At 40.1% G+C, this 12,684-nt stretch overlaps 1 protein-coding gene across 4 annotated transcripts in view; it reads left to right on the forward strand.

Moving 5' to 3' along the window:
* Nucleotides 1-12,464, forward strand: part of slco4a1 (solute carrier organic anion transporter family, member 4A1) — a 32,607-nt gene extending 20,143 nt beyond the window's left edge. For all 4 annotated transcript variants that reach the window (XM_038723669.1, XM_038723671.1, XM_038723668.1 and 1 more), the window contains exons 3-12: nt 194-284; nt 2,065-2,186; nt 2,344-2,455; nt 3,725-3,879; nt 4,766-5,036; nt 5,695-5,857; nt 7,076-7,251; nt 8,496-8,560; nt 8,662-8,810; nt 9,362-12,464. In XM_038723669.1, the coding sequence (XP_038579597.1) occupies nt 194-284; nt 2,065-2,186; nt 2,344-2,455; nt 3,725-3,879; nt 4,766-5,036; nt 5,695-5,857; nt 7,076-7,251; nt 8,496-8,560; nt 8,662-8,810; nt 9,362-9,532 (1,475 nt within the window). In that variant the 3' untranslated portion in view covers nt 9,533-12,464. The remainder of the gene's footprint in view (nt 1-193; nt 285-2,064; nt 2,187-2,343; nt 2,456-3,724; nt 3,880-4,765; nt 5,037-5,694; nt 5,858-7,075; nt 7,252-8,495; nt 8,561-8,661; nt 8,811-9,361) is intronic.
* The last annotated feature ends 220 nt before the right edge of the window (nt 12,465-12,684 follow it).

The raw sequence follows: 12,684 nt of genomic DNA on the forward strand, positions 1-12,684 counted from the left end.
ATCAAAACACACAAACTTCAAGCTCCATTTTTCTTATGAAACATTAACTTTGTGGACACAGACCACAGTAAAGAACAATGGGGCCTTTTTAACGTGTAGGACAGGAAGCGGTAAGTAGGAAACAGGAAGTTGACAATCACTGTACTGACACACCCATGGCCTGGCTCAGTGTCTGTGGTCTCTCTCTCCCCAGGGATCTTCTACACAGCGGCCATTGTGGGTCCTGCAGCAGGCTACCTGCTGGGAGGATACTTCCTCAAGATTTACACCGAGATCCACCTGACGTGAGTCTGCTTTGGATGTCAGAATAGACTAGAGTATAATAGAGTACAACAGACTAGAAATTTCACACCACAGTGTTGGGGTTTTCAACATATGGTCAGGTTTGGTTATTAGCTGAATATCAAATATATTCTAGAAATGTTAATAGTATGTATTAATATTCAAAATTATTAATTATAATGAATAAATATGGGACACCATCCTGGAATCAGGGATCAATTACCAAATATGAGCCAAATATCAAAAGAGGGTTTGTCCACCTATAGATGGCAAACAGAGAAGGGTGAGTACGTACACTGGCCATGGTAACCAACTCTTACTGCAACATTATAATCACAGGCAACGACTTCTTAAAATTTTAGGATTTATTCAACTCAATCATAGATCAATGATCAACAACTATTCTAAGCAAAATTAAATAAAGCCAATAAAACAAATCATACAAAAATGTACAACAAACTAGCAAGCGTGTGTGAGTGAGAGACAAAGGCGGGGGAGAGACTAAGACAGGGATGTATACATATACATATGTGGTGTATGTGTATACAATATACCACAACCTATCCTACAGCCACCAGCAGTGAACGTTCATTCAGCAGCGTTTGCTGGTTTTAGATTAGATAGAATGTGCAATTGTATCTGTTTTCAGACAACAGAAGCCAACACCAAAAATCCTAATTACTTTTGCAAACACTCAGCTACAACTTTATCAATGAGAGGTCGGCTACGTGTATGATAAAATTTCAGTGGGCAAGTGCGTGCGTGTGATTGGATGAGGTAGTACCCATAGAGTCCAGTAGAGGGCGGAGCCTGTGTGAACTTGCATTCAGCAACCATGTTTGCAACCATGGCTTGATAAAAATACTGATATGTTTTCACACAGTAATTAGGAACAAAGCAGTTGCGGCCCAGCGGTGGTACCGGACACAAACAATGTGCATAGCAATAAAACAAGACACGGCGGTCTTTAAAAATCCCTTGGAGTTTCTTAACAGAAATTCACCACATGAAGCTTGTATCAGTAAATTACAATAACAAACTTATAGAACTATCTGCTGCCCAGACATACTAAAGCCTCTTTTGGTAGCTAGTAGATGCGTCCTTTTCCAGAGAAGTTCTCTCTGCTCGGTTCTGCCGGTAGTTTCAACGGCACAGCTGATTCTTCGGCAGCAGCAACAGGAATCAGTGAAGTCGACGTAAGTTGAGAAGGTAGAACACGGAGGTGATCTTCTCAGTTAAGCACGGAGTTTATCCGTCTATTTCTGCAGGCATGAAATGTTATCTTGTGTATAACGTTTTCCTTAGGGATCCAAAATTGTGCTGGTAACACAAAGAAAAATAATAGAGGTAAAAAAAGAAGAAAACAGAGTAGCTCGTCCAGCGAGTAAAGTCTGTATTCAGGAACAAAGATAGTTCAGCGCTGAGAAAGTTGTGTCTCCTATCACAGCTTGCACAGTTGTGGAAAAGACAAGGCTGTGCTCAGGTCTACTTAGACCAAGGCGACCTGCAAGATTACAAGCGCAGCCAATAGTGGCTTTGCTTTTAGGTCTGACTCACTATTTTCGTACTAATTTACAGGGCTTTGTTTGAAATAACTCCAATTCAGGCTTTTGGGAATTCAACAGGCTGGGGTCAGGCTTGTTGGATGTCACAAGGCCCATTCTTCATTCTTCTACCAGACTGTGAGGCCGCACAACAGGATGTAGTGGGCCATCATTTAAAGGTCACAACCAGTAAATTTCAAGTCACTTATACGATGTGTGTTTGTGTGTGTTGTCACAGCACAGAGTTGACTCCAGAGAACCCTCTGTGGGTCGGGGCTTGGTGGATCGGCTTCCTGGCAGGAGGAGCAGCAGCTCTACTAATAGCATTCCCCATCCTGGGCTACCCACGACAGCTCCCGGGTACCGCTCCTGTCCACTGTTCACATACACACAGTCTCTCTCTTGCATGAAGTAAAGAAGCTAAAGATCACATTTTAATTTTAAATAGAGGTAGAAATTGGAATGAGAATGGAACTCACAGTCTCACTTAACTCCTCCTCTACCTTCTTTCCTGCAGGCTCTCAGGAGTATGTGGCCATGCGGGTGTCTGAGGCCCACCAGCTTAAGGACGGAAGCCATAACACAGCCTCAGACCCTCAGTTTGGCAAATCGGTCAAAGACATGCCAAGGTAATGAACTGAATAAGTGCATGATTGGATATCAGCATCTAGTGATCTGGTCAGAGACCTGGATTCTTCCTGGATAGTTTTAACAGAAACTTGTGTGTGTGTCACCTGTTTTAAGGTAAAAAGCTTATCTTAGTTTATGGCCGTTTAATGAATATTGCAAACATTTCTCAGGTTCTATGATCAACACGTTGGTGATCCATTTGATGTGTGCTTAGAGCTTCAGTTTTTGACTTGGTGATAGCTGATAGAGGTGCAGACTGATTACTTAGGAAAGAAAATGCATCAAGTTGTTATGCTTGTAATAAGAAAAAAGAGTGCAGAGTCCTTTTTTATGATCCTCTGTAGCGGATGAGTATCTACTAATTGACATAGTTTCATATGAGTGAAGCCTTGCCTGTATACACTGCAGTTTTTTAGTAATATAAGACACCTGACAGCGTCTGGTATATTATGACAATAACAGCAGGAAGTTCTCAAACACAGTTACAGTTAATTTCTCCAACTTTGTGTAGTACACGTTAGCATTGTCACTGCTAGTAGCTACCATTTGTCACTGGAATTCCCTGTTATTATGCCAGAGCCAACAGATGCCTATCAATATGAGACGTGCAGCAAAGAAGGAAATGCGAGGATGAGTGCCTAATACAAATGTTCCTTTTAAAAAGTAACAGCTGGTGAGTAACCCCTTAGTAGTAAATGGGTTCCAGCAAGTTGCTCCATTTCTAAATACTAAAAATGTCGATAGATAAACTTGCTTGACATTGTGGCGATGTGTTTTATGTCTCCTTGCTCGACTGTTTGTAAACTGGAAACCTGTCTATTATGAATGAATTAAGTATGCAGACAGGCAACAATTGCTCTTTTCTGAAAACTTACTAAAGCATTCCTTCCATCAACAGATGCAAATATGATGGAAATAAATTCCCAGACAAGCTCTGTTTGGGCAGGCATGTTCTGACTGCAGGGCTTTACAGATAAGAAGCAGCCCTGGGTCCTTTCAGTCCACAGCTTTGTTTACTTTGACCTCAGCAACCAGTGTGATGTCATCTCTGTAGCACTGGGGATTACAGCGACAGAGTAAGGTGGTAATCATGGCATATGATGTAACATGACAGAATATCTTTGGGTCTCATACAGCATTTATCTGTATTAGGAATGTCTCCAGACTGTCGAGATTAGAGCGGGCTGGTTTAATTAAAAAGGAAGCTAAAGTTTATTCAGTTAGTTGCACACACTGTCACCCCTTAATTAATTTTTTTCTCTCTCCAGGTCTGTGCTGCTCCTCTTAAAGAATCCCACCTTCCTGTTCCTGTGCTTGGCTGGGGCAACTGAGGCCACCCTCATCGCCGGCATGTCCACGTTTGGTCCAAAGTTCTTGGAGTCTCAGTTCAGTCTCAGTGCATCAGAGGCTGCCACATGGTTTGGTGAGTGACTAATAAAACCCAAATGGTTGATAAAATATATATCCTGTATAGCCCTTTATTTCTCATCCTTGGTTTTAACTGTAAACTGCCATGACATATCTCAGCTATTCTGAACTGTTCCTTCTATACATCTATCCAACACCTTATTTCCATTGACCTTGTACTTATTCCAGCAACAAAGAAGCCCTTCTTTGTGAAAGGTTATCATTTAACTCCACTAGTAGTAGGAATATGTTGGGGAGTATGGGTTGATATCTTTATTCCCAGAATGCTTTTCAGCAATTTCTGGCAAATAAACAGTTGTTGTATTCAGCTGTGTGTTTTTGGTCAAATAAAAACTAGTGATAGCGGGATCAAAATAGCCACTTGTGTCTTATGCAGTCAATTATGTGTAGATTCACTGAATTTACTGAATGTCATTCTAAATGGCAGCATCTAACAAAATATACATTTTTAATAATTCTGAGAGATGAACATTTAATTAGACTTACAGACATGTTTTGCAAGTAAACAATTAATTTGTCACTCACTGGATAACCTTGGCAATGTTTCATGAGAGACAGTATCTTATGTGCAATGTGGAGATTTTGCCACCGGGTGCGGAGCTGCAGGAAAGCTAATGAAGTGTCCAGAATGAAAAGAGGTCATTAAATTTATTATAAATGAACCTTAGATTGCAAGTGGAGATTTTGACCTGATGTTGGTGCTTGAAGAAAGGTCAGGGTTTACAAAAGACATAAGGTCATAAATATTCACAGCAAATTCCATTAAAATCTGGCCACTTCAAGACTTCCTATCTCTATTTGTTTTAACGTGCAATTTTCTTTTAGGGCTTTAAAATGGAACTGCAGCAGAACTGCACAAATATTCGTCTCTCCCTTTGCAGGGTACATGGTGGTACCAGCAGGAGGTGGTGGCACCTTCCTGGGCGGCTACATCGTGAAGAGACTGAACCTGCGCTGTCGAGGTATCATCCGTTTCTGCATGATGTGTGCGATGGTCAGTCTGCTCGCCATCTTCATCTTTCTCATTCACTGCCCCAACGTGCCCATGGCTGGTGTCACAGCACCATACCAGTCTGGTCTGATGGAGAAACAGCAAATGGACCAGTACAAACACCTGTATAACAAGCCCAGCAAGCTGCGCCTTAGAAACAGGTGAGCAGTCTTTATTTTAGCACCTGATTTGGCTTTAGTCTTTTGACAAAATGTGTATTAGTTTTAGTCACGTGTTGTTAATTTAACTGTTGTTGGTTTTAGCTTTAGTCTCATTTTCCCTATGAATACTGTTCATTGTCAGGGTTTAGCTTGAGACGAGCAGAAAATATGCAATAATATTATTTTATCTAATTGCTGGGGGAAGATTTAAGTATTTGACCACCAACATTTTCAGCAGCATATAAAGACAAAAGAAATCTAACTGAAGCTTTAATGTAACCCACAGCTTTATAAGAGCTTTATAATGTTATATTAGTTTTAGCATCAACATTAGCTTACCCTTTTACTAATGTCAGTGTGCAGGCCTGCATGTTTTAGCAGTTTGTCACAGCTGTTTTGTTACCACTTCTTGTCTAATTTTCACTGGGATTGTAGATAATTTAGTCCATTTTAGGCAGTTTGTGCAGCGTAATCATACAGACTTAGGAAAACATTTATTATGTATGAGAAATCACGAGCAAGCAAATTCATGCCGACTAATAACTACTCTGCCCTCTCTACCCTTTGTATTCTGTGTCTGTGTCTGTTTCCCTTTCCTTCTGGGTCTCCCTTCATCTGTCCCTGTCATTTATGTCCCTCCTTTCCCTCATGTCTGCAGCTCTTCTTTAGAGAAGGACCTGACAGTGGGCTGTAATGAAGGCTGTAATTGTGTCAGAGAGCTCTACAACCCTGTGTGTGGGGCAGACGGTGTGATGTATTACTCCCCATGCCATGCTGGCTGCAGCTCCATTAACCACACCGACCACACCACAGGCAAACAGGTACAGGCCTTGCATTTTACTCTGACTAGATAGATTAGACTTGATTTCAAGACATGTTGTTAACTTCCCAGCAGTAGTGCATTCGAATGAAATCAATGCATTTAGTCATTTACATTAATAGTGTTAGTAGAAACTGCTACCTTTTGGGCAGAAGCACGCGTTGCATCACAGGCTTAGTAAGCCAACCATTTCAAACGAATCAATTGTTCTTTCCAAATGATAAATGGACATATTACAGCAAAGACACAAACAACCTCGCTCCATCTGCAACAAGGAAGTTAAAAGGACCATGCCTTCTGTGATGCCCACGATAACTTTAGGTGAGGGATTTGGCTATAAAGTTGCTGTGCTACCGTCCTCTATAATAGGAAGGCAGGACGGTGAGACCAACAGTGCACATAAGTCAGTCACTGCCTTAGCTGACGTCAGGGCTCTAAGATGACAAGACCATTGCCATCCATTCACCACTGCAGCTTCTCAGTAGGCAAGCGAGCACAGAACTGGCAGACGGCCTGAGGAGTAAGCACTAGCCCGGGGGTGGATATCCAAGGGGAGGGTAGCCAATCCAGCAGCTGGTACACAGATGGACTGCTAGACTTTCTTGCTTGTGTGCTGAAGAAAAAAAGGGAGCTGGGCTTATGTTAATATGCAGTAATACTGCAGGAGTGGACCTGAGGGGGACCAGGGCAGGGCACAGTGGTGTGAAAGAATATCTTTACAACTGAGCACTGGGGATAATCCTATAGGTCAGCTCTGCTCACTTACTTTTGCCGTTTTCACTGTTTTCAGTCCAAAAACAGCTGTTTTCTGTGTGTCAAAATCTGTCTCGTGATATATATCAAACAATTTGTATGATATATTGGATTGGATTTATTTGGATTTGATGTATTTGCTCAATACAAAGATAAAGAGCCCACTTACAGCCCTGTAGGATGTTCTGTTCTCAAGTTGTGGGCCAGTAAAGCATGGGAGTGCTTTTGGTCACAGGAATATTGATCAATATTCACATTGTTTATCAATATTTCATTGTTTTGGAAGCTTTATGTTATTTGGAACGTGGTTGTATGGACAGAAATAGTATTTTGAAGAAAAATCCCAATAAGGGTAAGCATAGAAACAGTAAATATGGCTAAAACATGAAGCCTATGCAAAACAGTATTGGTTCAGTATGTTGTATGCTACAATATACGGTATGTTGATGTGTATGTATGTTTTTAGGTGTACTCTGGATGTAGCTGTGTAGTGGTTAATGTCTCCCGGGGTGAGGAGGGCTTCGCTCTGGCAGGGAAGTGTGGTAACGCCTGCAACCACATGCCAGCATTCCTCTTCTTCCTCTTCATCATCATCTCCTTCACCTTTCTATGTAGCATCCCAGCACTTACCGCCACACTCAGGTGGGTGGCCACAGTGAAACCTTAAAAAACAAAAATGCTTGTACTGATTCAGGTTGTAGCTAGCACTGGTAAGTTTGTTCATTAACCTGGCAAATAGAAGAGAGAAAAATACTTCTACTCTGTGTATTACTCTTACTCAGTGGGACAAAGATTATTCATTAAACTACTTTTTTGTTTTATGACATATAACCAGCTGGTAACTGTCTTTAAAAAATGAACCTGCCCTCGCTTTGATCCACGAGGTAATTTGACTTTTTATTGAGAAAATAATACCATAAACAAATTATTATTTAAAGCAGACATAACACATAGCAGTTATATTTATATTATTTATATGTAGTGGCTAAAGATTGCTGCTTGGGAGTGACATCTTTTTAAAGGTAACACACTCACAGCTTGGTATCTTGTCTGTCATGTGAAATTGTAATGATCCTTTCATGATTATGAATTTTTTTGCAATTATAACTAATAATGACAATGAATGAATATTTTAAAATCAAACACTAGTTATGGTACATATTTTAAGATTAAAGCAGCTATAATCATTATTGTATATTAACAGTGGATCACATCACTAACTGTATGTAGAAGGGGCCGCTCATAATGATGAATCCTCATCCCACTCTGCAGTTCCCATCAGCTCTATGTATCTTTTTAGCCCCTTGCAGCTCATTGTTTTGGTTTCTGGCCTACTGTTTTGATTCAGTCTCTGCAATCTCATCTACTTAGCACCAAACAGCAGCCAGACAAAGTAAGCAACTAGCTAGTGAACATAGTGGAGTATTTAGTAGCTAAAATGCCAGATTTGTCCCTCAGGAGCTAGTGGAGACTAAACAGTTCTAAAAAGGAACACAAATAAATTCTAATGTTGCTCTGTGTTTACAGTTTCCACAAGTAGCCACAAATTCTAGAGAGATGGAAATTACAGTTTAATGTTCTTAGTAGAAGTGAAGAGTTGCAGTAATGTTATCTACTCTGAAATAGTGATTGAAATCTTTGATGCTCTCTCCAACTAGTTGTAGATGAATGAAAAAATGTCATTGCATGCTCTAAAAGGGGCATGCATCAGTTACCTACTCTGCTTTAGCTCAGTGAAAATGACAGATAGATGGATTGTAAGGGCAAGCTGTTGTGCAGAGAAACAGACAAAACAAATGCAGCAAAAGGTGATAAAGAAAGTGTATCATAATGAAGTTTGAGATCCAGTATGCCTACACTAATGTCTGTGTAACTGTGCTGTGTAGATGTGTGCCAGACAGCCAGAGATCCTTTGGACTCGGCATCCAGTGGATTGTGGTGCGAACATTTGGTAGGTCCACTATATTCTTTTATTAAGTTTACTTTTTACTCTTAATTCTGTCTACACAGACGCCATGATCTTATCCAATCTGCGTTGTTGTTACCCCACAGGTGGTATCCCAGGACCCATAGCATTTGGCTCTGTGATTGATATATCCTGCTTACTGTGGCAGGATCAGTGTGGTGAGCAGGGCTCCTGCTACCTATATCATAACTCAGCCATGAGCCAATACACACTTGTAGCTGGCATCATCTATAAGGTAACATCCTACACACACAGCAAAATGCCATTTACTGTAGCTTTAGATTCAACCTTTAGAATCAAATTTCTTGGATTTGAAAAATTGCGCTTGTGAGTTGAGGTGTCTCTGCTCGAATCTTACCTGATTTTTAGCCTTATTATTTTCTTTGGACCCTCATCTTTACTGCAACTGCAGCACCCTCTCCCTTTTTTGTTTGATTCATACACAAAGAGACGTATAGAAATTACATATTTCAAGTGTCTGGCTGGTAGGTGGCACTGTAACAGGAGACGGCCACCTTTTCTCCTTCTCCAGTCTCCATGCTAGGCTAAGCTAATCACCTGCTGGCTCTGGCTTCTTACTTAAAGCACAGACATGAGAGGCATATTGATCTTCTCATCTCTTGGCAATAAAAGCAAATCAGTGTATTTCCTCAATTGTCAAACTAGTCTTTTAAGATGAAATGTTTCAATATACAGCTTTTGATACTTTGATACAAAGGCATCTGCTGTAGGCCTGTTCTGTGCACCATTTATCTGTAATTTTGACTTTGTCCTCTTTTTTTTCAGGTTTTGGGGACAATCTTTTTCCTGTTAGCCAGCATCCTGTACCAGCCTCCTCCTGAGTCACCTCAAAGCAGCTGTGAGAGCACCGACCATGGAGTAGGAGACATGAGCGATCTGCCTATCAAAGACCTGCCTGAAGATGGTGTTATAGTCAACCTACATGCCAGGTTATGACATCAGAGACCTCCCGATCGCTGAGTCTCTGTCTCACTGTGTGTGTGTGTGTGTGTGTGTGTGTGTGCACGCGCGCGTGTGTCTATAGGTGCGGCTTAATGCAGAGTGTGTGAGCGTGTGTTTGGGTGGTGATGGAGGGCTGCCTCTCTATGGCAACAGCCTTCTCTCAGCCATAATGACACCACCCCCAACATACACATGCGTGCATGCAAACACGTGCACACAAATGGAAAAAATTAATAAAGACACACAAACTCAAACAGCTGCCTTCATGCACATCTCCACACACACAAACACAGACAACTTTCTGTAGTACCTGATGACTTCGAACATGCTGCTTTGACTGCATGTGTGTATCTAATTGTATGATTGACAGGACGGTGCCTCGCAAGTTTTTATGTACCAGGAGGCATTTGTACTCATAAGTATGTTAAATCAGTTCAAATTACTTTAAGTCTTTAAGGGTTTAAGTCTGATGATATTTCTGTTTCATAATCATTGTCCTTTAATGAAACTTCTGAGACCTCCAGTATGTGGTGTATATTATATGCCATATGTATGAAGCATTTATGATGTGGAAAAGGCATTATATATCCATCCTCTTCTTGTTCTTTACCCATTTCTGGAAGATTACACTGTTTTTCTTCTACACCGATAAGGCCATGATCTTATATACTGTATAAGATCTCAAGGCCAGTCACAATGAAGCCAAATCACTTTTTGTGTCGTATTTTAAGCCAAGAGTATCTAAAGGCACTTATATTAATATAAGAGGAACATTGACTATTGGTCACAATAGAGCAGCACAATATATTTTCACGCATGTGTATTTTTTATAGCTACTTCGACACATGTACATGAGATTTATGATCAGTCATTGGCTTTTATTTAAAAGTAGTAATACAGAGAAAAAGAAAACACACACAAACACACACACACACACACATATATACAAATATATATATAGATGCTCCTCTTTGATAGAAATTGCATAGCTGCACTTTAAAAAAACAACAAAAGCACTGGGAAGCTTGGAAAATATGTGCTATATGTGACACAATAAAGGCCTCATCACACCAGCATTTAAAATGGCAAATCTTTGCTACTGAATCAATTATTGGACTATGTAATCGCTGCAATCAGTTTGTTCACTCGCGGGGGTGATGTAAATCTGTGCACATTTTTCACGTGATTTTGCTGCATGGCCAATTCGAGCTGTCTCTATAGTGCTGACCTGATAGAAAGGAGAAAATCCAAAATGGTGTAAGCTATAGTAGCCTGTTAGCTGTGTGGCACCATCAAGTTTTATAGAGACACAATGTGAAACCAAAACTTTCAGCTCATGTTCTAGAAATAAGTCTCATTCAAAATCCCAATTACAAACAACAAACACTTAACATAATTAACAAAAAATTCACCTCTGGAATAAAGTCTCTCAAGAGTACGTCATGTGGTTTACTTATGTTTATACAAAGAGTGTAAGCTACTTTAATAAACAAACTAATGTTGCTGTTTTTGTTTTGACTGCTTTTGAGGTACATAATTTCCCGTAAGCCCTAAACCATCATGGCTCATCATAAGTCCACAGGTGAGTTGAGGGGCCGTGGCTAGTTCAGTGTGGAATTGTCTAAAAATATGAAAAGGAAACCCAGGACCACAGCTAACAAATCTATGATGATTTCTACATTTTGGCCTCTCCAGCAGGGATCTTTGTTCCCAGGTCAATATTCTGTTAACACGCATCAACCCTTGTTTTATTGGAACAAGTCTTCAAAGCAAAGCTCTAAATATAAACACCACAAAACAAATGGTTATCATTTGATTTGATTTGAAGCTTTTTTTTTTAAATATATCTGTGTTGAGTCTGGGTGGTTCTGTGGATAACATTTTAGGGCATATTTTCACCTTTTTGGTGATTCCATGACTCCAACCACTCCAAGTGTTGGCCTATTATATTGAGAGCCATAGGGCAGTGCTGGGAAACAGAAAACCCATAATAGCATATTATTCATATTATGTTAGCATACACAGTGTCATATCAAGCGATGTCAGAGCTGTGGGACATCTTTTTCAGGTTCCCATTACATGCCATGTAAATCTGGAGAACATAGGAACGGCCCCCTCCAGCTCGCTGTTTCATCAAAGGTCAGCATTGTCTAGATGGCAAACTATTGCTAAATGATGCAAATTTGTCAAAGTTCACCAAATTTGGAACTGGCCACAAGAAATTGGACAGATTTACCTCACCGCTGTGCGCAAATCCAGTGATCACAGCCATTCCATAGAAAGTGACCACAAATTATGGTCATTTAAAATACTGGTGTGACTGTGCTGAGGGATATTCTGAGAAGTAGCTTTTAAGTTGGAACTGTCAAGGATGACGCACAACTGGCACAACATGCAGTATAACAAATCGTCATGTTATCGCAGTACTGTCCACAAATGTGCCAAAGCAACTTTGCCTAACGACTCTTGTGATCATTGACCTTATTTATGCAATTGATTTATTTATATTTCAGCACTTTTTTTTTTCATTCACTTTGTGATGATATGGAATGCTGCTCTGGCTCTTCTTCTGCCGTCCTTTGTCCACAAAAATTCCTCCTGTTGTCTTTATTGTTTATGTGATTGTAAAACACAAGTTGACAACCTACTGTATGTTGCCTGTATTGTTGTCATGTACTGTGCTCGTGTAAGAACTGACCATAACATGCTCTGACTGATGAAGATGAGTTTGATCTCCATGTGAATGTGTAAATGCAGTCCTCCAACTGTGCTTTTCAATCAACCACTCTGTAAAATTATTTTTATTCTTTTTTATTTTGTTTTTGGTACAGTGTGTTTTTTAAAAAGGGACTTGAAATCAATGATCTTTTTACGGAATGATTCAAAGATGTCAAGTGTTTTGTAATTACAAAAGCTGAACAGCAGATCCTGTTTTGTCTCAAATTGTTTTTATTGTGTGTGTGTGTGTGTGTGTGTGTGTGTGTGTGTGTGTGTGTGTGTGTGTGTGTCTCTTCCTGAGAACAGAAAGGAACAAATAACGTGATATAACGTGATGCAGGAAAAACAACAAACAAAACCCAAGCATTGTTCAAGACCACAAAATGTATTTACAATTTTTGGGTTATTTCCTTCCTTCTTAATCAAGT

Source organism: Micropterus salmoides, unplaced genomic scaffold (genome assembly GCF_014851395.1).
Source record: "Micropterus salmoides isolate LMB-PRFRI ecotype aquatic unplaced genomic scaffold, ASM1485139v1 Ms_hic_scaffold_16, whole genome shotgun sequence".
Classification (NCBI taxonomy): Eukaryota; Metazoa; Chordata; class Actinopteri; order Centrarchiformes; family Centrarchidae; genus Micropterus; species Micropterus salmoides.